The 27,630-nt window shown below is 50.9% G+C and overlaps 2 protein-coding genes across 4 annotated transcripts; both read left to right on the top strand.

Moving 5' to 3' along the window:
* The first annotated feature begins 9,862 nt into the window (after positions 1-9,862).
* RAPSN (receptor associated protein of the synapse) lies at positions 9,863-20,381 on the top strand. Of its 3 annotated transcripts, none has more exons than XM_045485183.1 (8): positions 9,863-10,259; positions 10,800-11,123; positions 16,659-16,817; positions 17,331-17,429; positions 17,506-17,628; positions 18,135-18,188; positions 19,417-19,616; positions 20,072-20,381. In XM_045485183.1, exons 1-8 carry the CDS (start codon positions 10,068-10,070, stop codon positions 20,142-20,144), a joined length of 1,224 nt encoding a protein of 407 aa, XP_045341139.1. In that variant the 5' UTR covers positions 9,863-10,067; the 3' UTR covers positions 20,145-20,381. The 3 variants fall into 3 exon arrangements, with proteins under 3 accessions (XP_045341139.1, XP_045341140.1, XP_045341138.1); XM_045485182.1 differs by having other exon boundaries at positions 9,865-10,259; positions 10,785-11,123; XM_045485184.1 differs by lacking the exon at positions 18,135-18,188 and having other exon boundaries at positions 10,785-11,123.
* Positions 20,382-21,480: 1,099 nt separating this feature from the next.
* On the top strand, positions 21,481-27,630 carry PSMC3 (proteasome 26S subunit, ATPase 3). The gene is made up of 12 exons (XM_045485181.1): positions 21,481-21,804; positions 22,061-22,144; positions 22,721-22,846; positions 23,377-23,481; positions 23,595-23,657; positions 23,921-24,058; positions 24,624-24,767; positions 24,889-25,037; positions 25,853-25,949; positions 26,172-26,317; positions 27,183-27,264; positions 27,444-27,630. The coding sequence occupies exons 1-12, from the start codon at positions 21,730-21,732 to the stop codon at positions 27,552-27,554; spliced, it is 1,320 nt and encodes a 439-aa protein (XP_045341137.1). The 5' UTR covers positions 21,481-21,729; the 3' UTR covers positions 27,555-27,630.

The following is a 27,630-nucleotide window of genomic DNA, read 5'->3' as shown; positions in this document are numbered from 1 at the left end:
CAACTGGTTTCCTCTGTAATGAGAGGGTGATTGAACCTGAAGTTCTCTCCCATCTAGTTCAAATTTTTCTGTCACTCAAGATCAAGGTGGCAGATCTTGTCTTTTCAAATCTTTGCCTTAGGACTCTTGTTCTCCTGAGATAGAACCTGATATAAAAATAGAACGTGAAGTACAACTTAACATCTTTCAATTTAACATTGTCCTTAGACTATTGTTTCTCTTGAAAATGTACAAAACAGAATATGCCAAAGGTAGTTTTACCTTTTTTAAATGTTTATTCCTTTTTGAAAGTGTGCGTGTGAGCACACACGTGAGTGGGGGAGGGGCAGAGGGAGACAAACCGGGACAGAGGATCTGAAGCCGGCTCTGCGCTGAAGGCAGAAAGCCCACCGTGGGGCTGGAACCCACTGACCTGAGCCCAAGTTGGATGCATAACAGCCACCCAGGTGCCCCTCAACTTTTTTTTAATGTTTATTTTAGAGTGAGAGTGTGAGCGGGGGAGGGGCAGAGAGAGGGAGACGGAGGATCCAAAGTGAGCTCTGCCCTGACAGCAGAGAGCTTGATGCGGGGCCCAAACTCACAAACGCTGAGATCACGATCTGAGCTGAAGTTGGACGCTTAACCGACTGAGCTACCCAGGTGCCTCCAAAAGTACTATTTTTAACCTTTAAAAGAATATTCAGGCTTGAGATGCCTGGGTGGCTCAGTCAGTTCAGTGTCCAATTCTTGGTTACAGCTCAGGTCATGATGCGCGGGTCATGGGATCGAACTCTGTGTTGGGCTCCATGCTGACAGTACAGAGCCTGCTTGAGATTCTCTGTCCCTCTCTCTCTGCGCCTCCACCCCCCCCTCCCCTTTCTCAATAAACTTTAAATAAATAGATAACATTGAGGCTTGTGCACCTCTATAATCATATAGCTGTATCTTAATTAAAACTGTTTGTATTCCTTTTTAAAACCCACACGCAGACGCCTTTTATTTTTTAATAGGATCCTCGGACCTAGGTGTTGCCACACTCCTGGTTCCCAGCTCCCCACAGAGGCAGCCTCTGCACCAGCTTTCTCAGCCAGCACACTGCCCTAAGGCTCCCAGGTCCTTCACCTAGTGTGCTCACCTGAGCGTTTCAGTCCCTGATGAAGAAAGGCATTAGGAAGGAAATGAGACCAGGTTTGTGACTTTACCTCTGGGAATGTCATACTAATGTCTGATGGCATTGCCCTTCCAGGAGGGATCAGAGAGGGTTTTTTCTTGCACCTTCTGCCTCTCTCAGGCATTTTCCTTCTCTCTCAGGAGTCCTTTCCAACCCCCACCATCTGGTGTTTAATTTCTTCTGCATACATTGACTTTCTCTTCCCCGGTAAAGGCTTCAGCTCTAGGGATGGCTCTTGCTTTTTAAATCAAAGTCAGAGTCTTGGGAGGGGAAATGGAACACAGTTCAACTGAGAAGAGCCATCCTGATGCTCCTGCAGTTGAGGCTCCAGGACTTGAGCCGTGCCAACACCCCTTCCACCCCCAAGTTGGGGTGGGGGGTCCCACTGACCTGAGGCCTCCTGAGGTTTTGGTATTTTTAAACAGCTTGATGGAGATAGAAATCTCATAGTCTACAATCCACCCACTTAGAGCGGACAGGTCTTTCGATTTTAGTGTTGTGCAGCCATCACCACAGCCTAATTTTAGAACATGTTCATCCACCCCAAAAAGAAACCCCATACTCATTAGCAGTCACTCCCCTTCTCACCTCCTCCTTGTCCCCAGTCCCTGACAACCACTAATCTTTCTGCGCTATAGATTTGCCTATTCTAGATGTGTCCTATAAACGCAGTCATAGAATATGTGCCTTTTGTGTCTGGCTTTCGCTTGGGCTACCTCCCGAGGCCTGTTCTTTCCTCCCCCTGCTTGAAAGCAACTCAGCATTAGGAGCCACCTGCTCCTGCCATTCCTGGTCCTTCTGAGCTCTCCACACAGTCCAGCCACGTGTCTGTAGCCCCTGTCGCTTCCATCTCTCCTGGCTCCTCTTGTTACCTGCTATACCATCTGCCTCCCCCTGAATCTGGCTGTCTTCTGGGCCTGTCTACACTGTCCAGTTCGATTACTCACTAGCCACGGTAGCTGTTTAAAATAAATTTCATTCCTCACTTTCACCCTGAAGCTACATGAGACCAGTGGCCCCTGCATTGGACAGTGGAGGGACCTAGAACATTTCCATCACGGCAGTTAGTTACAGTGGTCAGGACTGTTCTAGATGTTACTTTGCATTTCTTTATATATATATATATATATAGAGAGAGAGAGAGAGAGAGAGAGAGAGAGCGCGCGAGCGAGCTTGAGCCAGGAATGGGTAGGGAACGGAGGGGAGAAGAATGCCAAGCAGGCTCTGCATTATCAGCACACTGGGCTCAAACTCACAAACTGAGATCGTGACCTGAGTCGAAATCAGGAGTCAGACGCTTCACCAACTGAGCCACCCGGTGCCCCAGCATTACTTTACCTTTAAGAAGACAAAACAACTCCCAAGGTGCGTGAGTGGCTCAGTCGGTTAAGCATCCAACTTTTGCTCAGGTCGTGATCTCACGGTTAACAGGTTCGAGCCCCGCGTCAGGCTCTGCACTGACAGCTCAGAGCCTGGAGCCCGCTTCGGAGTCTGTGTCTCCCTCTCTCTCTGCCCCTCCACCACGCACACACACTCTCTCTGTCTCTTTCAAAAATAAATAAGCGTTTAAAAAAATCTTAAAAAGATGACAAAATAACTCCCATTTATGGATTGTATCTGTTCTCCTCCACCCAGCACCTGGCAGCATAGGAAGGTGGAGACTGAGGCACAGAGAAGCTACAATTGTCACATAGCTCTAAGTAGGAAAGTTAGGTTTTTAACCCAGGTCAACCTGACTTTGAACTCCCTGTAGAGCATATTCCTTTGGGAGGGTCTATGGTGGACCCTCGTTTAAATTCCACCTCAAGGGGCACCTGGGTGGCTCAGTGGCTCCTTGGAGCCCCAAAGATGAACAGATACCAAAAGATGATAGTTGATTTTGGTCAAGAGCTTCCTGATGTGCTCCCCCTGCCCCCAATTACATTAGAGTTTGATTTCGAAATTTCCACCCACTCCAGAAGAAGGGATCCTTTCCTTTCATACCTTGTTTATACATCGCTCCCAGCCAGTACCTGAGTTCAACGTAGGGCCTCAGTGGCCTTGAAACAAATGACAGCCAAGTCCCTTAGAGCCATTTTACAGGGACCCTGCTAATACAACTCCCAAGGCAGCCCCCAGAGGCCCTGTCCCACAAGGAAGTTGGTGCCAGCACCTGCTTGGCCCTGTGCTGCTGGAGAGCCCCCGTGGCAGTCTGGGAACTCCGAGAGAGGGGAACCTACCTGCGGTCCTCCAGCCTTGAGACTGTCCCCGACCCAGTCATCCTTGAATGTGCCCAGAGCCTGGCACAATGACCTTTTCAGTTTTTTTTTAATTTTTAAAAAATGTTTATTTATTTTGGGGAGAGCACGAGCGGGGGTGGGCAGAGAAAGGTGACAGAGGATCCAAAGCAGGCTCTGCGTTGACAGCAGTGAGCCCACTGGGGGGCTCCAACTCACAAACCACAAGATCATGACTTGAGCCAAAGTTGGACACTCAACTGACCGAGCCACCCAGGTGCCCCCACAATGACCTTTTTAAAAAATCATTTCAGGGGCGCCTGGGTGGCTCAGTCGGTTAAATGACCGACTTCAGCTCAGGTCAAATCTCAAGGTTGAGTTCGAGCCCCTCATCGGGCTCTGTGCTGACAGCTCGGAGCCTGGAGCCTGCTTTGGATTCTGTGTCTCCCTCTCGCTCTGCCCCTCCTCGCCTCATGCTTTGTCTCTCTCTGTCTCTCGGAAATAAATGTTAAAAATTTTTTTTAAATCATTTTAGGGTTCTAGTTTTTTTTTTTTTTTTTTTAAATTAAATAGTTATATAGAAGAAGCTTTAGAGTATGGTGGGAAAAGATTTGTTCAGGAATCTCTTAATCTGGTCGGACCACTAGTCCTGGGACCTTGGGCAAGTAAGTGACTTGATTCTCTCAGCCTCACATTCCTCATGTGCCAAATGGAAGTGAAGACACCCACCCAGCAGAGCTGGGAAGATGAGAGATTGGCACAGGGCCGCCCCTGGCAAACACTTGTTCAACTTGCTAAAAACCCTAAGTATATAAAAGTTAGAAGTGAGCGTTTCCCCATCCCACAGCCCATTGATAACTGTTAAACAGATGGGGTAAGTGTGCTTCCAGAATTTTTCTCTCTGTATACAAAAAATATGTACATATATAATTTTTGTTAATAAAAATGAGATCGTGTCGTAATGTACAGAATGTTCTGCAGCGTGCATTTTTCGTTTACTATGTCACAGGCACCCTTCCATCTCAGTATGTACTCCACCATCTATAGCTTTCAGTTTTAGAGGCTACAGAGCATTTCATGGTTTCTTCACCACTTTCCTACTGGACATAGATTATTTCTAGTTTTTCCACTATTACAAACAGTAAAAGCCAATTCCAGGAACGTTCAGTAGGCCCATGATAGGGGTGTTAGTTCAATGACTCGTTTTCATAGAAACTTTACCAGAGAGATGATACCCCAATTTACAACCAGGAAAATGAATGTGTCGAGAGGAACAAACTGCCCAAGGATCCCACAAATCCCGGCAGAGGGGGCCTGAGACTGTCCCCTCTGGTTACATTTGTCATGCTTCTGCAGCAGGGGCCAGGCAGGCAATGCAAGTGAGTGAACGGAGGCCGACCTAAGATGACAGATGACACCCGGCCTCAGTGTCAAGGCAAAAACAGTGGGAGCGAGGTGGGGGCTGTGGGTGAAAGAGACATTCTTGGTCTGCCTGCCTGACTGATTGACCTGCAGAATACCAGGACCGAGGGTGTTTGAGCTCCTGTCTCCAGGAGAAGCAGAAAATGCTGAGTTTTATATAAAATCTCCAAGGTAACAAATGTAGCCAACCAACTCAGAGGTCTCCAGCCTTTGCATGCCACATTGAGACCCCTGCTTCAGCCCCAAACTTAATATTCTACTTTTTTTTTTAATGTTTATTTATTTTTGAGAGAGTGTGAGAGTGGGAGGGACAGAGAGAGAGAGAGGGAGACACAATCTGAAGCAGTCTCCAGGCTCTGAGCTGTCAGTACAGAGCCCGACTGGGGCTTGAACTCAAGAGCTGTGAGATCCTGACCTGAGCCGAAGTCAGAAGCTTAACTGACTGAGCCACCCAGGCACCCCTGATTCTACTTTTGATTATAAAGCAGGGGTCTAGCATGTGAGGCACGTAGCTTGTACCTGACACAGAAGGCACTTGGTAGAAACGTCCGTGCCCCCGTGCCACACCACCCTGGGAGGTTAAGTGGCCCCGAAAGGACCATTTCAATCTGTCCTTTTGACTTCCAGGGGCCATTTGTCTGCCTTCACTGCCATGCATTGGTGAGCAAGGCTTGACTCTTGACCCTCTCCTGAGCCGCCTTTGTATACGTTTCTTCTGGCCACCCTGACCAGAGCCTCGGTTCTGTTGTGATTTCTGAAAACGGGTGTCCAATTCCCCTTTACTTTTCTCCCTCTCCCTCCTCCTTCCTGAGACAGTATCATGGTTAAGAGAGGGACCGCTGGGGTCACACTGCTCAGATCCGGTCCCTGCTCTGTCTCTAGCCGTGTGGTCTTGGGCAGGTCAAATTACCTCTCGGTGCCTCAGTTTCCTCATCTGTAAACTGAAGGAAATGTTTAGCTCAGGAAATTTTAGTTGTCGTTCTTCCATTGGTCTCACTTCGCCAGGGGCTGTGCAGGTGCTAGGGGTACAAAGACAAACCACAGCCTTTGCCCTAAAGGAGCATGACCTTGACATAACTGTGCAGTAGTCCGTAAAGGGCTGACTGGGGGACAGAGGGAAACTTTCTCCTGCCCAGTTTTCAAGTTCTGAGATCATGTGAGTTCCCAGGGACCCAAAAGGTACCCAGACTCCTTTGGGGCAGATGTAGGCTGCCCATGTCCTTTCCTTCCTTCCAAAGACCAAGATGAATTCAGGTCTAGACTTTTGAGTGGGAGTGAATCTGCTAGGTCTTTCACTTTCCCTGTGGGCCCAGTTTCCTTCCCCTCTGGAGGTTAACTTTCACCAAGGACCCACCTTCCCAGATGGGAGGAAGATCCCAGTCAACACTCCTGTGCGAGTGGCTCCTTGGCTGGCCACCGAAACTCCCTCTCTCCCCCTTTCCCAGGTTCCGTGGTGGGGATTCAAGAGCACTTCCCCCTGGGGAGTGCCCCTGACCTTGCCTGGCCCCATGGGTCTTTTCCCTACATCCTCTCCACCCTCTGCTGCGCTGTGACCCTGGGGCATGGACTCCTGAACTGGCTGTGAGCCCTCCTGCTCCAGATTGCCCCTCTCTGGACCCACGTGCCTCACAGTAAAGAGGAAGCCAGCTCTGCCCACACCTCGGTTTCCCCAGGATGAGGCAGGACATGGCAGATTGGCTGTGAAGCCTTTAGCGGTTGCTTTGAATTTCAAAATTAGACTTTTGTTCCTCCCCCTTTTCCCATTCATTCATTCAGCATGTTCATTGAGTGGCCATGCCTGGCCTGGCCCTGGAGATAGTCAGTGGTGGATGAGACAGAGACATGCCCACACATGTGAGTAGGGAAACAGATGTTAAGCAAATAACCTTATTGATGAATATAAAATTATAGAGGTAAGTCTTGTATCAGAATGGAATGTGATTCTCCACAAGAGCATAATAAGCTGACTCACCCTAACTAGAACGTAACTAGGCAGAATATTGGGGTAAGGAGGAAGAAAGGAATCAAGAGGTACAAAGGCCCTGGGGCAAACAGGTTGGCAATTCCTCAGAAGTTGAACACCACAAAAAATGAAAACATGGGAGTATGTTGGTGGCTCAGGCAGTTGAGCATCCAACCTTTTTTTTTTTTTTTAATGTTTATTTATTTTTGAGAGATAGAGACAGAGAGCGAGTTGGGGAGAGGCAGAGAGAGGGAGACACAGAATCCGAAACAGGCTCTGAGCTGTCAGCACAGAGCCCGACATGGGGCTCAAACTCGGGAACGGTGAGACCACGACCTAGGCTGAAGTCAGACACTTCACTGACTGAGCCACCCAGGTGCCCAACTGTCTGACTTTTGATTTCAGGTCAGGTCATGGTCTCATGGTTCATGAGTTCGAGCCCTGCATTGGGCTCTGTGCTGACAGTGTGGATCCTGCTTGGGATTTTCTCTCTCCCTCTCCCTGCCCCTCCCCTGCTTGTTCTCTCTCTCTCTCTCTCTCTCTCTCTCTCTCTCTCTCTCTCTCTCAAAACTAAATAGACTTTAAAAATAAAAAATAATAAAAATAATTTTTTAAAAAGACAGTAGATAGTGGTTGTGGGGTGTATTAATTTGCTCGGGCTGCCATAACAAAGTACCATAGACTGAGTGGCTTAAACAGTAGGAATTTATTTTCTAAAGTTCTAGAAGCCAGAAGTCAGAGATCAAGTGTTGAAAGGGTGGGTTCCTCCTGAGGCCTCTCTCCATGATTTGTAAGATGGCTGTCTTTTTTCTATGTCCTCACTTGGTCTTACAATGTGTGTCTGTGTCCTGATCTCTCTCTTATGACACTAGTCATATTAGGTTAGGGCCCTCCCTAATGACTTCATTTTACCTCTTTAAAGATGGTGTCTATGGGGCGCCTGGGTGGCTCAGTTGGTAAGCGTCCGACTTCAGCTCAGGTCATGATCTCATGGTTTGTGAGTTCGAGCCCCGCATTGAGCTCTGTGCTGACAGCTCAGAGCATGTAGCCTGCTTCAGATTCTGTGTCTCCCTCTCTCTCTGCTCCTCCCCCACTCACACTCTGTCTCTCACTCAAAACTTAATAAACATTAAAAAATTTTTGAAAAAAAAAGATGGTGTCTCTAAGTGCATCCCATCTAGGGGTAAGTCTTCAACATATGGATCAGGGAGGGCACCAATTCAGCCATAATGGGGGGGATAGAGTGACTTCTCATCAGTATGGGGCTTCTTTTTGACGTGGTAAAAATATTCTGGAATTAATGGTGATCAATGCACAAATTTGTGAATATACTAAAAACTCTGTTCATCCTGAAAGAAGGATCTTTGCCCTGGGGCAAGAAAGAGCCTGGTGTGCAGAGAAGAATGAGAAAAATCAGGGGAGACGAGCTGGTGGGATTGGCAGGGCCCTGTCACCTAGAGTGTCTCAATACTAGGACCCCCAATATTTCAAGCGTCTGCTCTCTATTTAAGACATGCTGCTCTCCAAATAGATGTCTATATAAGACAGCTCTACATAAGGTGCCTGGGTGGCTCAGTTGGTTGAGCGTCTGACTCTTGGTTTCAGCTTGGGTCGTGATCTCAGGGTCCTCAGGTCAAGCCCTGTGTCAGGCCCCACACTGGGCACAGAGCCTGCTTGGGATTCTCTCTCTCCCTCTACTGCTTGTTCTCTCTCTCTCTCTCTCTCTCTCTCTCTCTCTCTGAGAACCTACTGCTTTAAGTAAACTTATATTCAAAATTTTTTAGGGGCGCCTAGGTGGCTCAGTCGGTTAAGCATCCAACTTCAGCTCAGGTCATGATCTCGTGGTTCATGGGTTTGAGCCCCGCATCGGGCTCTGTGCTGACAGCTCAGAGCCTGGAGCCTGTTTTGGATTCTGTGTCTCCCTCTCTCTCTGCCCCTCCCCAACTCGCGTTCTATCTCTGTCTCTCAAAAATAAATTTAAAAAAATTAAGAAAAAACATTAAACTTATATTCAAAAATTTTTTAATCTAAAAAAAAAAAAGGGCAGGTGGCTTGGGTGGCTCAGTTGGTTGAGTGTCTGACTCTTGGTTTCCTCTCAGGTCATGATCCCAGGGTCGTGGGATCGAACCCCACGTCAGGCTCTGTGCTGAGCATGGAGTCTGCTTAAGATTCTCTCTCTCTCTCTCTCTCTCTCTCTCACTCTCTCTCTCTTTCTCCCTCTGCCCCTCTCCCCCCTTGCATACTCTCTTTCTCTCGAAATAAAAAATAAAATAAATTTTAGAAAAGATGTTGCCCTTCTCCACAGTGTCTGGCACTAAAGCACATTATTAGGAACCTTTCCAAACTGGGAAGGGGATTGGAATTGGGACACTTTTTAAATGTTCAAGGGTCAACTCCTGTCCCTGGTGGGTAGTGCGCCATGGAGCAGGTGGACACAGCTTGGGATGACTTCTTGCTTTTCTACATCTTCTTCAACACTGAGTCCTAACAATCCACTGAGGTAGGTAACGGTACTCTTGCCCGAAGTCACACGGCCCACACAGCTAATAAATGGCAGAATCAGCCTGGCTCCAGAGTCCACGCTGTTCCCTACTACCCTATGCTGCCTCCTAACAACCCTGTGAGTTAGGGTTTATTAGCCTATTATTATCCTCATCTGACACAAGGAAGCTGAGGCGCAGGGGTGAATCACAAGGCTCGGGTCATACTGTGAGTAAGCACTCGGTGTTGGGGACGGTGTGGGCATGTGCGTGTGTAAGAGGCCTCGGTGCAGTGCCCGGAGAATCACAGAAACAAATCCTGGGGGAGGGTGGGTCTAGGGGGAAGGTTGCGATGGGGAGGGGCAGGGCTCGGGGCTGGCCACCCACGTCACTTCATCCCTGCTTCCTCAGCCCACCTCTGGAGGCCGCTCCTTGGCCAGGCTCCGGGGAGGGCCTGTCCTGCCAGGGGAGTTGGGGCCAGTTTCAGAGGTGCCGAAGAGACACCCACGGGGCTGCCCAGGGAGCAGGGTGCCTGCATCCCTGGGCAGCCAGCTCCCAGCTTGGGGTGGGTGCAGCAGAGGCCCGCGTGACATTGTGGCTGACATTCCTCAGCGGCCACGTGGCCCCAACTGGCAGGGACAGCTGCGATCAGGGGCCGCACCAGCTTTGTTCCCAGGGTGGCGCCCGCTCTCCATCCAGGCCCTGCTCGCCTCCTGCCTGGTGCTGCTTTCCTGCCCGTGGCTCCGTGGGCAGCCGGCACCGTGGTCCCCGCCATGAGTGCCTAGAAGCCCGCAGCCACCAGGATCTCTCCGTGTGCTGGGCAGGGCTCTGGAAGGATGGGGCAGGATCAGACGAAGCAGCAGATCGAGAAGGGGCTCCAGTTGTACCAGTCCAACCAGACAGAGAAGGCGCTGCACGTGTGGATGAAGGTGCTGGAGAAGAGCGCGGACCTCGTGGGGCGCTTCCGCGTGCTGGGCTGCCTGGTCACAGCGCACTCGGAGATGGGCCGCTACAAAGAGATGCTGAAGGTGGGCCTGGCTGGCTCCCCGCCCCCCCCTCCCCCCCCCCCCCCGCCCCAGCTCCCGACCCTCCCGCCTCCTCAGACTCCCCTGCGTCCCGTGGGCTAGCAGCACGGTCCCGTGGGGGGCTCTGAGTCCCATCTAGAGCCCTGTGGCCTTGAATTTGGGTGTCTGAAACGGAGACCGAACTTCTTAGCTTCAGAGTTCGGGGATCTCCAGGCCAGGTCTGAGAAGGCTCCAGACTTCCCATTTGGGATTCCGAGTCGGAACCCCAGGGGACATGGAGATCCAGGTTTGGGGCCGGGGGTGGGAGGCCCATGTAGCCTCGGGCCGAAAGGTGAAAGCTATGGATCTGAGTTTGGCTTCAGGGCTGACACTTCTCTCCTATGGCTGGGGAGCAGAAAACTCGTCTGAGGCCGGGCTGGGTCCGAGCCGGGTGGCTGGGTCCTAGGCCTCGGTTGTGAGGCAGGGAGGAGGTTTGGGTCGGAGGCTCAGAGTCCAAGTGGAAGACACCTGCCCCCACCCTCCTGGCAGTTCGCTGTGGTGCAGATCGACACCGCTCGGGAGCTGGAGGATGCTGACTTCCTTCTGGAGAGCTACCTGAACCTGGCGCGCAGCAACGAGAAGCTGTGTGAGTTTCACAAGACCGTCTCCTACTGCAAGACCTGCCTCGGCCTGCCTGGCACCAGGGCAGGCGCCCAGCTCGGAGGCCAGGTCAGCCTGAGCATGGGCAATGCCTTTCTGGGCCTCAGCCTCTTCCAGAAGGCCCTGGAGAGCTTCGAGAAGGCCCTGCGCTATGCCCACAACAACGATGATGCCATGCTCGAGTGCCGTGTCTGCTGCAGCCTGGGCAGCTTCTATGCCCAGGTCAAGGTGGGCCTGGGCCCAGGGGGAGGGAGGGCGGCGGAGGGCTCCGGTCCCCTGACACCCTCGCACAAGCCCTGCTCCCCATTCAGGACCTCGCTGAGTCCTCCCACGTAGGAAAGTCTGAGAGGGACGGTAAAGACTCACCAGGAAGGGCAGAGACAGAATTCAAACCTTGGTCTGTCTGCCTTCCTGGGAAATGGGAGGCTCCTGTGTGAGGACAGGCCAGGAACCCGCACTGCCGTGTGTTTTGCTGTGTGATCTTGGACACAGCACCTTTCCTCTCTGAACCTTGGTAGGTGCAGCTATAAAATGAGGGAGAATAGGGCCCACCCTCCAGCATGGTTGTAAGAATTCATTCATCAAATATGTATTGCCGGGCTCTGTTGGCTTGGGATGCAAGCAGGGAAAACAACAACAAAGCCTCTGGCCTTGTAAAGGTTGCATTCTAGAAAACGACAAATAAACACCATCAGTAAGTCAATCATACAGCATGCTAGAAAGTGCTTAGGAGAGGGGCGCCTGGATGGCTCAGTCAGTTAAACATCCGAATCTTGATTTCGGCTGAGGTCTTGATCTCTCAGTTTGTGGGCTGGAGCCCCATGTAGACTCCGTGCCGACAGTGCAGAGGCTGCTAGGGATTCTCTGTCTCTCTCTGTTTCTCTCTCTCAAAATGAATATGTAAACATTAAGAAGAAGAAGAAGAAGAAGAAGAAGAAGAAGAAGAAGAAGAAGAAGAAGAAGAAGAAGAGGAAGAAGGAGAAAGTGCTCAGGAGAAAGGAAAGAAGGAAAAGGGGGTGGGAAGCGCCAAGGATGGAGTGTTGCAGCTTCAAATAGGGTGATTGGAAGGCTTCATAGAGGTGGCGTCAGCCTGGTGATTGGAAGCAGACGAGAGGGTGAGCCATGCAGAAATCTGGCAAAAGCATGAAAAAGGAGACAACAGCTAAAGCAAAACCCTGCTCTGGGCGGGGCAGGAAAGGGAAATAGCTGGCATGTTCCAGGGCTGATGGAGGCCAGCATGACGGCAGCAGGTGTGTGAGAAGGAGGTAGGAGGTGGTGAGGTCCAAGAGGTAAGGAGGGGGGAGGGGAGAAGGCAGATTGCGAATGAACTGATGGGGGCAGTGACCACAGGCTTCTTTCTGGTCCAGTGTCGGTTCTCCTGGGACCCCAAGGCATCCAGGCTGCTCTTGGCCCACGAGAGCGGGGGGAGGGGGGCGTTGATGCCTGGCATACAGTAGATGCTTAATAAATCTGGAGGTAACTGGGTGTGTAGATGCTGATGAACTGGAGGTGGGGTGTGAGGAGATGAGAGTCAGCCAGGACAACACCAAGGATTTTGTTTTCAGCAACTAGGTGTATGAAGAATCCATTCAGGGCCACCTGGGTGGCGCAGTGGGTTAAGCATCAGACTCTTGATCTCAGATCAGGTCATGATCTTGTGGGTTAGTGGTTAGAGCCCCACATGGGGCTCTGCACTGATGTCCAGGGGCCTACTTGGGATTCTGTCTCTCCTTCTCTCTGCCCCTCCCTGGCTTGTGCTCATGCTCTCTCTCTCTCAAAATAAATAAACTTAAAAACATTTTTTTGAAGAATCCATTCAGTGAGATTTGATAGGATGGGAGAGGGACGAGGTGTCTTAAAACCTTTTTTATTACAAAGAAAATTAACCATATAGGAAAATAGAATACTATAATGAATCTGCATATACCCACTTAGATTTAACAATTATTAATATTTTGCCATAGTTGACTTACATATTTTAACTGAAGTGTTATGATATGAAATTAGAGATATCGTGGTATTTTACCCCAAAGTAGTTCAGTATGTATCCCTGAAAGAAAAAAAAAAAGACATCTTCTTATATAAGGACACTTTCTTACATAATCACAATTATAAATTTCTCTGCTTATGCTGAAAACACGCCTTTACCCTCAGCTTCTATAAATTGGAACACAAGTAAGAGGCACATGTGCAGCAGGAATTACGTCCCTTAAGTCTTTTCCAACAGAAAATTTCTCCCCTTTATTGTCTATGATTTAAAATGTTTAACAAAGTTTTATTTATTTTTGAGACGGGGGGGAGGGGCAGAGAGAGAGAGAGAGAGAGAGAGACAGAATCTGAAGCAGGTTCCAAGCTGTCAGCACAGAGCCCGATGCAGGGCTCGAACCCACGATCCGGGAGATCATGACCTGCGCTGAAGTCAGATGTTTAACCGACTGAGCCACCCAGGTGCCCCTTTATAATTTTTATCGAAGAAGGCACTCATTGCCCTGTAACACGTTTCATCTCACTGTCCCATTGCTTCCGCAAGGAGTCCTTTGACTTGGTTTTTTTCTCTCCTTTGCCCCCTGGGAACTGGAACTTAATGACTTGGGAAGAGTCAGGTCACAGCTTTTTGGTAAGAAGACTGTGTAAGCCCTGCTGCTCACCTCGTGTTGTATCAAATCCGATAGAGGGGGCGACAGCCTGATCCCTCTGTTTGAGGGGTCGCATTCTCTTTTCGTGACCAGCAGGTGAGCTTGGGGTGTTGACACTGTGGCTCCCTGTGGATATTCAGTTCTGCAGTAACATTTTCCATAACGGTTTTAGCATCCAGTGATGTTTGTTGCCTGAATCACTTCTCTTATTTCAACTGTAGTGAAATGGCGATTTCCAAGCTCTTACCATTCCTTCTATAATTGCTGCCCGGATTTCTCGGGAAGGACGAACTCTCCCCCTTCACGTGGGGCTAATTGGCTCCTCCGAAACGCAGTTCCTACAGGAAAGGTGGAATAAGTACCTTCCTCTTTCCTTTCATTACCACTTTCGTAATAAGGAATTGTTGTCATAGCTGCCTTCAAGGATCAGATCACTTATTTGTTTTGCTTTCTTCTTTTGGAGTATCATTATAAAATCCTGGATTTTAAAAAAATATTCAATAGTCTTCAGTTAATTTCAATATTGTTCTTTGCAATGGTCAAATTATCTTTTTTATTTTATTTTATTTTTTTGAGACAGAGAGAGACAGAGTGTGAGCAGGGGAGGAGCTGAGGGGAGGGGGACACAGAATCCGAAGCAGGCTCCAGGCTCCGAGCTGTCAGCACAGAGCCCGACGCGGGGCTCAAACTCACGGACTGTGAGATCATGACCTGAGCTGAAGTCGGACGCTTAACCGACTGAGCCACCCAGGCGCCCCTATAAGGGTCAAATTATCTTAACTTTAGTTACCAGAATTCCTTCACTATGGCTCCTGTGTCCTTTTGGCAAGACTTCATTTAAACACTGAAAGTGTTCTTGTTTTCTGGAAGAATAAGCTGTCTCAGGTTCATTTTGTATATTTGCTGCCCCAGACCTGGAATTAGCCATTTCTCTGGGCTGTTTTTAGTGGGAAATTGTATTAAAGACCAAACGTGGGTTCTCAAGGTGCTCATTGCAACTGGGTTGTCATGGCTTCTAAATCTTTTTAGTTGCCAAGACAACTGAAGTTTATGCTAATATTTGCAATTCAAATCTAATGTTTCAGGATTTTCCGTAATTTATTTTAATCTTGATTTTCTTTTCTCTTAGGCTGAAAGTGTTGACTTGTAGCAACATAATTACGTATTTTAACACACAAAATACACAAAGTACTTTCAAAAGACAATACCAATATTACTTAAAAGAAAAAGACAACTGAAAGATGTTTAAGATTTCTTTGCTGTTTGGGGCACCTGGGTGGCTGAGTCGGTTAAGCGTCCGACTTCAGTTCAGGTCATGTTCTCGCGGTCCATGAGTTTGAGCCCCGCGTCGGGCTCTGCTGACAGCTGGGAGCCTGAGGCCTGTTTCAGATTCTGTGTCTTCTGTCTCTCTGACCCTCCCCCGTTCATGCTCTGTCTCTCTCTGTCTCAAAAATAAATAAAAACATTTAAAAAATTAAAAAATAAATAAAAGATTCCTTTGCTATTCTTTTGTCTTTATCATACATTCTACTACGGATGAACTGTCCAACTACATATATACCAAGGTCATCTGAAATAATTTTTTCTGTGTGGTTATGTTAATATAATACATTATAATGTAATAATATATTATAGAATTATGTATAATATTATATTGCAGTATCATTATAATAATAGTATAATTAAACATAATTAATTAGAATATTAGTATGATGATACGCAATTAGGGTCATTTATTTAAATTTTCTTTTTCCTTTTCTTTCTTTTTTTTTTTTTTAAGAGAGAGAATGTGAGTGAGGGAGAGGGGTAGAGGGAGAGAGAGAGGAAATCTTAAGCAGGCTCCACGTTAAGCACAGAACCCGATGTGGGGCTCAAACCCACGATCCTAGGATCATGACCTGAGTCGAAATCAGGAGTCCAACGCCCAACTGACTGAACCACCCAGTTGCCCCCTTTTATTTAGGATTTAAAAAAAAAATTAAAAAAAAATTGAAGCTATAAAGCATTTACATGGCTTCAAATTAAAAAGTATCTAACAAGGGGCACTTGGCTGGCTCAGTTGGTGGAGCATGTGACTCTTGACCTTGGGGTCCTGAGTTCCAGACCCATGTTGCGTAAAGATTACTTAACTAAATAAAACTAAAAAGTGTGTAACAAAATTTGTGAGGAACTGGTTTTTATTGGAGTTATCGAGAATTCTCTTTCAGTCATATTAACTGGGAGATGCTTGTTAGATATTGAGCGAGAGATCACACAGATTTTCTATGAGAAAGAACAGAGCAATGGGGCTGTAGCTGAAGGGGGACATGAGGTCAAAAGAAGGTTGTTTGATTTTGATTTATTTTCTCTAATGAGGTAAGAAACACCAGAATGTGTTTGTACACCGATGGGCATGATCGGGTTGAAAGAGACGGGGGATTTGTTCCAGAGCTCCATGGAGGGACTGACATCTGTGGGAGCCGGGAACCCTCCTCCACGGTGGCAGGAGGGAGGCAGAGAGTGGTAGATCTCGCGGATTAGGTGGAGAAGGTGGAGAGGGGAGAGTCCTTTTTGACTTTCTTCTGTTTTCCCTGAGGACATTGGCATCACCTCCTGATTTGGAGGTTGGAGGAGCAAGAAAGGACAAGGGAGTGATTTCTTTGCCTCAGTGGTCTGTTCTTTGGAGCAGACTGCGCTGGCAATCGGTCACTGAGCCTTCAGTGAGCACCCGCTCTGGGTACCAGGGGGCAGATGCTAGGGGTGGGGTGTCTGGTACTCTCCCTGCCACGTGTCTCTGAAGCTAAGGGGCCCCACTGGGACCCAGTGAGGAGAATGAATACCTTCTGATTCATTCCTTCACTCAACAATAGTCATGATGTGTCTACTAAGTGCCAAGAACTGTGCTAGGCTCTTGGGATCCATCAGCAAACCAGATGAAAGTTCACGGAGCCCACACATTTGCACCGGCTGTTCCCCCTGCCGGGATCACTCTATCCCTGGATTCTCAAAGGAATGACTGAACGCCGGTGGGGCCTGTGGGTACCCCTGGTTCCTGGAGAAGCCCGACCCTGGAGCCCTTGACTTAGAGGCAGCTCCTGCCATTCAGTGTGTCCCATCTTGTCCCACCTCCTCTCTGTGTCCCCCGCAGGACTACGAGAAAGCCCTGTTCTTCCCCTGCAAGGCCGCAGAGCTCGTTAACGACTACGGCAAAGGCTGGAGCCTCAAGTACCGGGCCATGAGCCAGTACCACATGGCCGTGGCATATCGCCTGCTGGGCCACCTGGGCAGCGCCATGGAGTGTTGTGAGGTGGGGCAGGAGGGAAGGGCGGCAGGTGGAGGGTGGTGGTGTGGGCCAGGGTGTCCTCCTTCCACATCAGCTCACTGAGGGCCCCAAGATCTGCCCTTGGCCTGGCTTCTGTAAGAGCCCCTGAAGGATGCGTTTATTCCACCATCCCCAAACCTCACTCCCTTCCAGGCCCTTCCCTCTGCCCACCCCATACACACCCTCTGTGGGACACTTTAAGTAGGAAGAGAGCCAGTCTCTGGAGGTCCACTGACCTGGGTTCAAATCCTAGCATTGCCACTTGCTAGCCGGGTGGCCTTGATCAAATCACTTCTGCTCTCTAAGCCTCAGAGTCCACTCCCCTGGGTGTCGCGAGGCCTCCGTGGTTCAGCGCGCGGGGCCTCAGCACGGTGCTAGGTGTACTGGGCTCTGAGGATGTTGGCGATCCCTGGCCACCCTTGTCAGCGGGTCCCACTGAGCGATGACACCCCAGTGGTGGGCAGATGAGCAGGCCTGAGTGACCAGCCTCCCTCACAGGAGTCTATGAAGATTGCACTGCAGCATGGGGACCGGCCACTACAGGCACTCTGCCTGCTCTGCTTTGCTGACATCCACCGGAGCCGTGGGGACCTGGAGGTGAGGTCACTGGAGAGCGGAGGGAGGGGTTGTAGGCCTGGCCCAGTCCGACTCCACCCTCCACCTGGCTGTGCAGACAGCCTTCCCCAGGTACGACTCCGCCATGAGCATCATGACTGAGATTGGAAACCGCCTGGGGCAGGTGCAGGTGCTGCTGGGTGTGGCCAAATGCTGGATAGCCAGGAAGGCACTGGACAAGGTGAGGTCCATCTCCTTCCTACCGTTCCCGGCTTTCCCCACTGCCCCTATTTGGAGCCGGTGGGTCACCCAGAAATCTGTGGGGCTGGTTCTGGGCAGGACTCTTTCGGACACTTTGTCTGACGTCAGCCTCACCCGAATCCCATGAGGCGGGTACATTCCAAGTCATTTTCCCAGCTCAGAGAAGGCCCATGAGGTGCCCAGACCCACAGCTAGTTAAAGGGCCAGAACTGGGTTTGAATTCAGGATGCCTTAACTGCTTTCATGATTTCACGACACCCAAAGAGACAGAAATGTTCTTCCTATTCTGTATCTGAGTAAACTGAGGCGGCAGGTGACTTGCCCATAGAGCTCTGTGACTGTGCTCCAGCCTCCTTCTGCTACCTGCACACACAGGGCAGCTGCCCAGCTCCCTCCCCAGGCCCACCCCTCCCTAGCCCTCCCTTTCCTGTGAGCCAGGACCTCTGTCAGACAGCTCTGCCTGCGGCCCTGGCCCATGTCTTCCAGGCTCTGGATGCCATCGAGAAAGCCCAGGACCTGGCCGAGGAAGTGGGGAACAAGGTCAGACCTGATTCTGTCTTCTGGGTCTGGAGTCAAGAGCCCAAGGTGGGATCTTGGGTGTGTGGGGAGGGCTGTCCTGAGAGCCCACACATGCCCTGAGCCCTTCCAGGATCTCCAGGAGTTGCCCCCACCCGTTCCCAGACCCTGGCTGTTTCTCTTCCACACAGAGAGCACTTTAGAGGGCAGGGCAAGAATTCCATAGCTCAGAGGAGATCAGAAGTCCTCAGACCTTGATGGGCATTAAAACCCCTAACAGTGAGCCCCCCACCCACTGAGAACTGGGCACACACAGGTTCTTCTGGGTATTGATCCCAGTCATCACTATCTCCCTGCAAGTTGGGTACTGCAAGCCCCATTTTACAGCTGAGGAAAGTGAGGCTCAGAGAGGTGCTCCAGGTCCCACACTTGGGACCTGGTCAGTTTTTTTTTTTTTTTTTTAATGTTTTCTGTATTTTGAGAGGGCACGAGCGGGGGAGGGGCAGAGAGAGAAGGGGACAGATGATCCGAAGTGGGCTCTGTGCTATCAGCACAGTGTGAGGCTTGAAGTCACGAATCGTGAGATCATGACCTGAGCAGAAGTCGGACGCTCAACCGACGGAGCCCCCAGGTGCCCCGGGACCTGGTCTGTCTTAACTCCAAAGCCCATGTTCCTTCCATAGTGCATGTGGCCTCTCAAATTTAATAATTGTATCCAAACCTTTAAATGTTGAAAATAGACTCAGTGTTTCTTCAAGTCTTCTAGAAGATGTGAAATCCTCTGGGATCCGGTGTACATCCCAACTAAAATGCCAAATATCTTTGGTTTTGGCTAGATTATACCCAGTTTTACCCACATATCTCAGGTTGGCCAGAAATGCTGATGAGGTGGTGTATATATTTAGTTAACAAAAACAGGACAGCAAATCAATTATTACAGAGTCCTTGCAGCAGATTTTGTCAATAAAATGCTTCAAAAACATTGGATTCCCAGCTAGTTCTAGGGGTGAGGACCACCTACTTCATCCACCTGCTCATTCTGCTTGAGGGGAAACAAAGGCCCAGGGAGGGCAAGACATTTTTTCCCAGGCCCATCAGGAAGGCCAGAACGCAGCCAGGACTGGACCCTGTGGGTCCTGACTGCCTGGTGGTCCCTCGGGGACAGCCTCTGGGGCTGGACAAGGAGGGAGGCTCTCCAGTAGTGACTTGGTCTTGTCCCCTACACCCACCCTCCCGTCCCTGCCGGCCCCAGCTGAGCCAACTCAAGCTGCACTGCCTGAGCGAGAGCATCTATCGCAGCAAGGGGCTGCAGAGGGAGCTGCGTGCGCACGTAGTGCGCTTCCATGAGTGCGTGGAGGAGACGGAGCTCTACTGCGGCCTGTGCGGCGAGTCCATAGGCGAGAGGAACAGCCGGCTGCAGGCCCTGCCCTGCTCCCACATCTTCCATCTCAGGTGAGGGCTCCTGGCCAGTGGGCAGGGGGCACCCAGGGTCCCTTTGGGGTACGCTAGGGCCCCAGCTGGCCTAACCACAATAGTGACACTGAACATAGTGCTTTCTGCATTCCAAGACTGTTCTAAGTGCTTCTCCTGTATTAACTCAGTGAATCCTCCCAGCAGCCCTTCGAGGTGGCCATTATCCTCCCCAAAAAGAATTCAGAGAGGCCTCTCAAAGGCCATGAGACTCAGACACCCAGGGCTACACAGGTACCGGCCTCCATGACGATCTCCTGATTCCTGGCCTTCTGGAAGGCTCAGGACAGAGTGCCAGGGGCAAGCAGGATCCAGGGGGCCCTACCCTCTGCCTAGACACCTTCCCAGCTCCTACAGAGGGGAGGGGAGGAGAGAGAGCCCAGGCCCAGGACGGAAGCATGGGTTCAGTGAGTGGACAGAGCCCTTCGCGTCCCCAGGTGCCTGCAGAACAATGGGACACGCAGCTGCCCCAACTGCCGCCGCTCATCCATGAAGCCTGGCTTTGTGTGAGTCCCACCAGCAGTCTCGGGCTTCTGCCTCACTTCCCCATGCTCCTTCTCCACCACCGTGCGGGGGTCCCCTGACTGGCCATGCTTGGACCCTCTTTACTCCTGGGGCAGCCGCCGGGGCCTCCTCCAACCTCAGTCAGGGCCCAGGGCCTGCCCACTGTTGCTCGTCCAGGCTCAGCTGCCCTCCCTGACTCTTTGTACTTTGCTCTTTATAGAAAAATAAACTGTTTGTACTTGACCCCAGCGATTCTGACTCTTTGTGGGTGTGCTGTGGCCAGCACAGACAGGACAGCTTCTTCTTCTCCAACTGGTCTTCTTGACTCCCGTCAGGCAACTCTGACAAGTGTGAATTTGGGGTCAGCAAACCCTGTGCTGACACTGACTCACTGAACAACCTTGAGCAAGTCACGTAGCCTCTATGATCGTCCACACATTTATCTAAAGTGGAGAATGATAGGGGTGCCTGGCTGGCTCAGTCGATGGAGCCAGCAACTCTTGATCTCCGGGTTGTGAGTTCAGGCCCCACGTAGAGCTTACTTAACAAAATAAAGTTGAGAATGATAAGACAATCTGTCCACGGGGCAGAGCTGTTGAGAGGATGGAAGAAATGCTGTTATTTGCAGAGGTGGCTTGCCAGCCTGAGCAAGCAGCTGCAAATGCTGTTATTTAAAGACATTTCTGCCTTCAACTGCTTCCAAGAAAACCATTACACAGATTCTCACTGTATAGGGGTTACTTGTGATGGTTTGACTTAAAATATACGCTTACATGAAGTACATTTTAGCGGTGCCCTGGGTCTCACCTCATGGTAATAAGCAGAGATCCTCCACAGCAAGGGACCCAGCTACAACAAATGGGTCTCATAAGATCCAGAGGTCTGCCCTACTCCTTGAAATGACAAGAAACGATTACAGACGTTGAGTCACAATGTTTTTAATTGTGGAGACTTGTCAATTGAGCTCTTTCCACGTGGGCAGTTCTGTGGCACCTGCTCAGAAAAGCAGCAGCGATTTCTCTTTAAAACTGATTAATGATTCTCTCAGGTGACCCTGGGCATGCCCTTTTCTTGGCTCGTTGCACACGGCTAGCCTATGTTGTCTATGGTTTGGGAGGCAGAGCCATCGCGCGAATCCCCTAATTCCTAGCTGCGCCAGATTCTGAGGTCAAGTCACCCCTTCGAACGCGCCCTTTCAATTACCGGCCAGGTTAACACTACATTTCCCAGACACCCTGCAGGCTCCTTTCATTGCTCCCTCCCCTTCCGGTTTTATATCCAGGCCCCGCCCATTGCGCGCGCCGACCAATAGCGCACCCACCTCTCGCTCCTGGTTTAAACAGGACGAGGGCGGTAACGTTTCTGGAGCAGTAGGGGGAGTGAGGGGCGCGTCCTGCGGCCCGGGTTTTGTCTTTTGAATCGGAGTAGCAGATTCGCTGTGGCCGTGGAGGACGGACCTAATTCGGTTAAGAGTCAGGACTTGGGGAGAGAGGCCCGCCACTAGTCAGAAGCAGGCCTTCAGAAAGAAAAAGTATTAATCTCTCGCCACAGTTCCTGTCCAGTCTGATCTTCGGTCTTCTCCTTTCAGAACATGAATCTGCTGCCGGAACTGGAGAGTCCAGTGACTCGGCAGGAGAAGATGGCTACCGTGTGGGATGAAGCTGAGGTGAGCGCTGGGAGGGTCGGGGCTCCCGGAGCTGGGGCCGGCGGGAGGGTAGGAAGTGGCTGGGGGAGTCAAGATCTAGCCTGGTCCTGGGGTCAGGGCCGCTTGGGATGTGGGCCAGGGTCTCGACTCCTTCATTCTGGTTTTCTGGGCTGGGAAGCTGAAGCTGTGAGTGGGCTCGGAGGACGCGGAATCCTTGCCCTGAGTTTAAAAAAAAAAAAAAAAAAAAAAAAAAAAATTTTTTTTTTTTTTTTAACAGCAAGATGGAATCGGGGAGGAGGTGCTCAAGATGTCCACAGAAGAGATTATCCAGCGCACACGGCTGCTGGACAGTGAGATCAAGGTGGGCTCACAGCCCCAGGGGCAGCGAGGCCCCCGCAGGGCAGACCCTGGAGATCCCAGCAGCTTCTTTCACTTTGTTCTCGGCCTTGCCAGGAAGACTTCGGGCCCGCGGATCAAGAAAGAAGAACTAAGCCTTAGAAGGGACTCGAAGAGGGTCAGGGTGGTGGGAGGGCAGGTCTGACAGGAGGAATCATCAGAATGCTCTTTCCAACGAGGTCTTTATTCCTCTTGAGAATCTTTCTCTTAGGAAGTCCCCATTTTACAGATGAGGAAACAGGTTTCTATTGTGGTGAAGTACCCAGCCCTTAATTAGCAGCAAAAGCTAAAACCTGTATTTGCTTGATTCAGGGCCCTGCTCTTTTTCCTCTGCTACAACTGCCTCAGGAAGTTTCCACACTGGCCTGTTTTGACCTCTGCTGGATGTGGACACAGTCAGGTTCACCTTTCAGAGAGCCTTAGAGCTGACTGAATGGGTGCGGGAGGTCCCCTTGGGCAGCCTGGGTTTCACCAGTTACAGGGTTCCAGGGATAAGCTGAGCCACAGCTGAACATTTTGCTTCCACTTGCCCTCATCCCAGATCATGAAGAGTGAAGTATTGCGAGTTACCCACGAACTCCAGGCCATGAAGGACAAGATCAAAGAGAACAGTGAGAAAATCAAAGTGAACAAGACCCTGCCGTACCTTGTCTCCAACGTCATCGAGGTGTGTGTGTATGTGGAGGGGAAGAGAAAGGGTTAGCGGGGCTTGGAGGCAGGCAGCCTGCGATGGTGCCGTTGGAGAAAAAGTGGGTGAAAGTTTTGAGGCCTAACTTGCATGTTAGAGCTGTACCTCGTGAGGCCCCCTCCCTAGTGTGCACTTCCGGGGCTCTACACACACACACACACACACACACACACACGTGTGTGTGTGTGTGTATGATATGTATATGATATATATGATATATGTATGATATATGATATATATATTATATATATAATATATGATATATATATAACCTGAAAAGGCCTCAGAAGCCTCACATGTATCCTCTTTACTAGGGGGTAGAGAGCTCTGTGCAGAGAAGCAGAACCTAAACAGATCTTACCAGTCCCCTGGCTTATCAGCCACACCTTTGCTGGGCTTGCGGCTAGTCTCAGGAGTGGGGTGGATTGTCTTGGCCCCAGAAGCACTGGGCTTTGGGGAGTTCCAAGGGCTGAGCAGGGCCTCTTGACCTGAGTTTTTTCCCTTCCTAGCTTCTAGATGTTGATCCCAATGACCAAGAGGAGGATGGTGCCAATATTGACCTGGATTCCCAGAGGAAGGGTAAATGTGCAGTGATCAAAACCTCTACCCGACAGGTGAGGCCAGCTCAATGCTAGGAGAACTGAGGAGGGTGAGGAGTGGATGTGGGACAGGACTAGGGAGTGTTCTTGAGGGCAGTAACAGACTGCACCTGGAATTTTTCATACAGACGTACTTCCTGCCTGTGATTGGGTTGGTGGATGCTGAAAAGCTAAAGCCCGGAGACTTGGTGGTGAGTGGTGTCCCTGAGCCCAGGTAGGGCTTTTCCAGTGAGGTTTCTCCCACTGGCTAGCTGAGCCTCTGCCCCAGGCCCAGTTCAGTGTTGGCCCTAAATCTCAGCAGAACAGCCCAGAGAGTCCGAGCTTATCTGCTTGCTCTTTGGTTCTTGTCTTTCCTAGTCCTGTTTTTTTTTTCACTCTACAGACACCTATCACCCAGCCAGTTAGTTAGGCCTTGAGCTGGGACAAATCTGAAGGCTTTGTGCTCTGTCCCTAGGGTGTGAACAAAGACTCCTATCTGATCCTGGAGACCCTGCCTACAGAGTATGACTCACGGGTGAAGGCCATGGAGGTGGATGAGAGGCCCACAGAACAATACAGTGACATTGGGGGCCTGGACAAACAGATTCAGGAGGTGAGGGAGGCACCGGCTGCCACTAGTAGCCTTGCCAGCCTTTTGTTTTTCTGATTCATTGATCAGAGCACTTAGTGCCAGTGTGCCTCCTATCTTCCATCCTACGGTGGTAAGAGGGTGCCCTGTGACAGTTTAGGAGGCTGAGGTCCAGAGAGATTAAATGACTTGTCAAGGGCCACAGGAAGGTTAGGGCCAGAGCCAGGACTGGAACTCAGGCTCCTGGTTCTTGTCCCAGTGCCTTTCTACCATATCCTGCTATTTCTGGAGCGACCATAGCCAGCCCTGGTGGGAGTGAGCATTCTGCATCTATTTTTTTAAGTTAATATATATATATATAAAAACTTGAACTCACAAACCATGAGATCATGACCTGATCTCAAGAGTTGGCCACTGAGCTGAGCCACCCAGGCACCCTGATTCTGCATCCTTTTGATGCAGGGAAGAAGAGAGCAATGTCTCTGAATAGGAGGAGTAGGAGGGTTGCAGGTTGGGGTTGAAGTCATTAAGTGTTAGGCTCGGAGCCCTCAGGGCTTCACTCTCCTCACCCAGGACTTCTTCCTGGCAGCTGGTGGAGGCCATTGTCCTGCCAATGAACCACAAAGAGAAGTTTGAGAACTTGGGGATCCAGCCTCCAAAAGGGGTGTTGATGTATGGACCTCCAGGTACGGGGAAGACCCTGCTGGCCCGGGCCTGTGCTGCACAGACTAAGGTGAGTGCTTTGGGAGGGATGAGGAAGAAAGGGGCAGAAGCTAAAGCGTTACCAAAGGGACTCAAGAGGGACCTCTCTTGGTGCCTTTGGCCTGATATGGATCACTGTGCCGCCTCATCAGGCTACCTTCCTGAAGCTGGCTGGCCCACAGCTGGTGCAGATGTTCATTGGGGATGGTGCCAAGCTGGTCCGCGATGCCTTTGCCCTGGCTAAGGAGAAAGCTCCATCCATTATCTTCATTGATGAGCTGGATGCCATCGGCACTAAGCGGTAGGGGGATGCTGAGTGCCTCCAAGGAGATTGTTCTAAATCCTGTTTCCCCTGCTGTCCCATTCTTCCCCTGGAGCAGTGGCAGCTCTCCTCTCGTGGTTTTGCTTCCTGAATTCTGTTCTAACTGGCTTCCCTGCTACTTTTCTCCTGACCATCTATTCTCCTCACGGCTGCCAGCATGGTCCTTTCATACCTGCTTGCTTCACTCCCATGCACCCCATCCCTCACACAAACATCCTACTTAAAATCCTCCATGGGCCCTGCATTGCTCCTTGGGATAAATGCTGGACTTAACCAGTCCCCTGTGTGGCTGTCGCTGCTCCTCTCCACCTCATCCTGGACCTGCCTGCGCCCCCACCTCTTCACAGCATCCTTCGGGTTTATAGGCCTGCTCCAGCTCTGTGCTGAGAGAGATTTTGCACTTACTGTTCCCTCTGTGGAATGTACTTTTCCCCTGGTGTGTTTTCAGCCTGAGGGATACTTCCTCAAGGATGCCTGCCTGGGTTTTCCCTTATGCTCCAAGTCTGGATCCCATATTTCTGAGCTATAAGCCCAGTTTGCAGTGGCACATTCATTGGTGGATAGCCCAGGCAGTGGCTAGTTTTGCTCACTGTTTTATTCTCAGCCTGACTGATCCTAGGAGCCTCTCCAGTGTCTGACACCTTCCTTGTACCAGTCCTGGGCTGGGGGCCCCTAGTTGAGTGAGACCTTTCTCTGTCCTGGATGGTTGGGTTAGGCTTCCAGTGGGTGGAGGAAGGGAAGGCTCTCCTCGAGTTGTGGCCTCACCAGTGTCTCGGGCCTCTTGTGTGCCCCAGCTTTGACAGTGAGAAGGCTGGAGACCGGGAGGTACAGAGGACAATGTTGGAGCTTCTGAACCAACTGGACGGGTTCCAGCCCAACACTCAAGTAAAGGTGGGTATTGTCATCATGGATGGAAGAAAACAGGGTTTAGAGGGCAGGGGACCTTCGCAGTCACATAGCTAGTGCAGCTAGAGTTAGAATTGAGATTTAACACACTTGATGTGTGATCTGGACCCTGGGCTATCTCTCTGCCTGTCATGGCCTTGAGTGTTGTCTGTCTGTCTGGGAGCCCCATCTTCCTCAGTTCAAGTTGATGCTTCTCCTCTTGCTTAGGTAATTGCAGCCACCAACAGGGTGGACATCTTGGACCCCGCACTTCTCCGCTCAGGCCGTCTGGACCGAAAGATTGAATTTCCGATGCCCAACGAGGAGGCCCGGGCCAGAATCATGCAGATCCACTCCCGCAAGATGAACGTCAGGTGAGCAAGGGCATGAGCAAGGCGCCGAGACCTGAGGGGAGCAACAGAGCGGTCTCTGTGGCCTTCGTACAGTGTGCCCAGGTCTCTACCCGCCCCTTCTCCCCTCCCTGTTCACACACAACTATTCCACGTGCTGGCTTCCATTTCTCCCCGGAAGCCTGAGATAGAATTTTGCTGGGGTTCAGGCCCTGATTCTGGGTGCTCTGCTCCTTATAGTCACCCTGCCTCCTCCTCCCCCATGATCTGAAGGTGCACAGGCTTGAGGCCCTCCTGTTTCCTTGACTCCCCCGCCCCAGCAGACGAGCACAGCTCAGAATAGCTTGAGCACAGCACAGAGTAGCTCAAGGGAATTCAGCCAGGGGCCAGATGGACTTGGATTTAGATCTGTGTGACCTCTAGTAGGTGCTACAATCTGTCTAAGCCTGAGTTTTCCTCTCTCGTACTTGGGGGTAATGGCACTGCCATTCACTTCCTGCCATTCACTTCCTGGCACCTGAGACTGAAAAATGCTGTGCTGATGCAGGCCTGACGCTACTGGAAAGAGAGGGAGATGACCATCCTTTGTCTCTACAACCTCTTGCTCCCCTGCCGCAGGCTGAATCAGTCCCTGGAATCTCAGGGACTGAGAAATCTCAGATTTCTAGAAAGCTAGACCCCCAGAAATAACCTGGTCTCTGCTTTGACCTACCCTCTTTCCTCCTGTATCTTGTACTGAGAGGAGAACAAGGCATATTGGGGAAGGGACTTGTCGACGTCACCAGGCGAGTGGGCCTTGCTGCCTGATGGGGAGTGTGGGAGGACATCTCCCACCCCTCGCCATAAGTAACTCAGTCCTGTGGAATCTCTCCTCCACCCCCACACCCAGTCCTGACGTGAACTATGAGGAGCTGGCCCGCTGTACGGATGACTTCAATGGGGCCCAGTGCAAGGCCGTGTGTGTGGAGGCGGTGAGTGCTGGGGTGCGGGAGTGGGTTACTTTGAGCCTTCTTGCCCCCTTCCCTGAACAGGATGGGGCGTTTGACTGGTGGAGACCGCTGGGGGGAAGAGGCTCAGAGGGCTGAGGCCTCTCAGAGCCGGGCCAGGGGTGTAGGAAGGCACCCTTAGAGCCTGTGTGTCCTGGGTGCAGGGCATGATCGCGCTGCGCAGGGGTGCCACAGAGCTCACCCACGAGGACTACATGGAGGGCATCCTGGAGGTGCAGGCCAAGAAGAAAGCCAACCTGCAGTACTACGCCTAGGGGGCTGCCTGCCGCACCTGCTCCCTGGTCTCACGCTCGTTACAGTTCATAATAAAGGAAGGCTTCAGGTCCCAGG

Source organism: Leopardus geoffroyi, chromosome D1 (genome assembly GCF_018350155.1).
Source record: "Leopardus geoffroyi isolate Oge1 chromosome D1, O.geoffroyi_Oge1_pat1.0, whole genome shotgun sequence".
Classification (NCBI taxonomy): Eukaryota; Metazoa; Chordata; class Mammalia; order Carnivora; family Felidae; genus Leopardus; species Leopardus geoffroyi.
Note: the sequence above shows the minus strand (reverse complement) of the source record. Positions and strands in the feature narration are given on the sequence as shown.

Bases quoted from the DNA above. Each gene is read 5' to 3' on its own strand.
- RAPSN (XM_045485182.1), top strand. From the start codon at position 10,068: ATGGGGCAGGATCAGACGAAGCAGCAGATCGAGAAGGGGCTCCAGTTG. The intron at 17,629-18,134 runs GTGAGGTCCATC...CATGTCTTCCAG, and splicing joins CCAGGAAGGCACTGGACAAG to GCTCTGGATGCCATCGAGAA. The intron at 19,617-20,071 runs GTGAGGGCTCCT...TCGCGTCCCCAG, and splicing joins TCCCACATCTTCCATCTCAG to GTGCCTGCAGAACAATGGGA.
- PSMC3 (XM_045485181.1), top strand. From the start codon at position 21,730: ATGAATCTGCTGCCGGAACTGGAGAGTCCAGTGACTCGGCAGGAGAAG. The intron at 22,847-23,376 runs GTGTGTGTGTAT...TTCCCTTCCTAG, and splicing joins TTGTCTCCAACGTCATCGAG to CTTCTAGATGTTGATCCCAA. The intron at 25,950-26,171 runs GTGGGTATTGTC...CCTCTTGCTTAG, and splicing joins AGCCCAACACTCAAGTAAAG to GTAATTGCAGCCACCAACAG.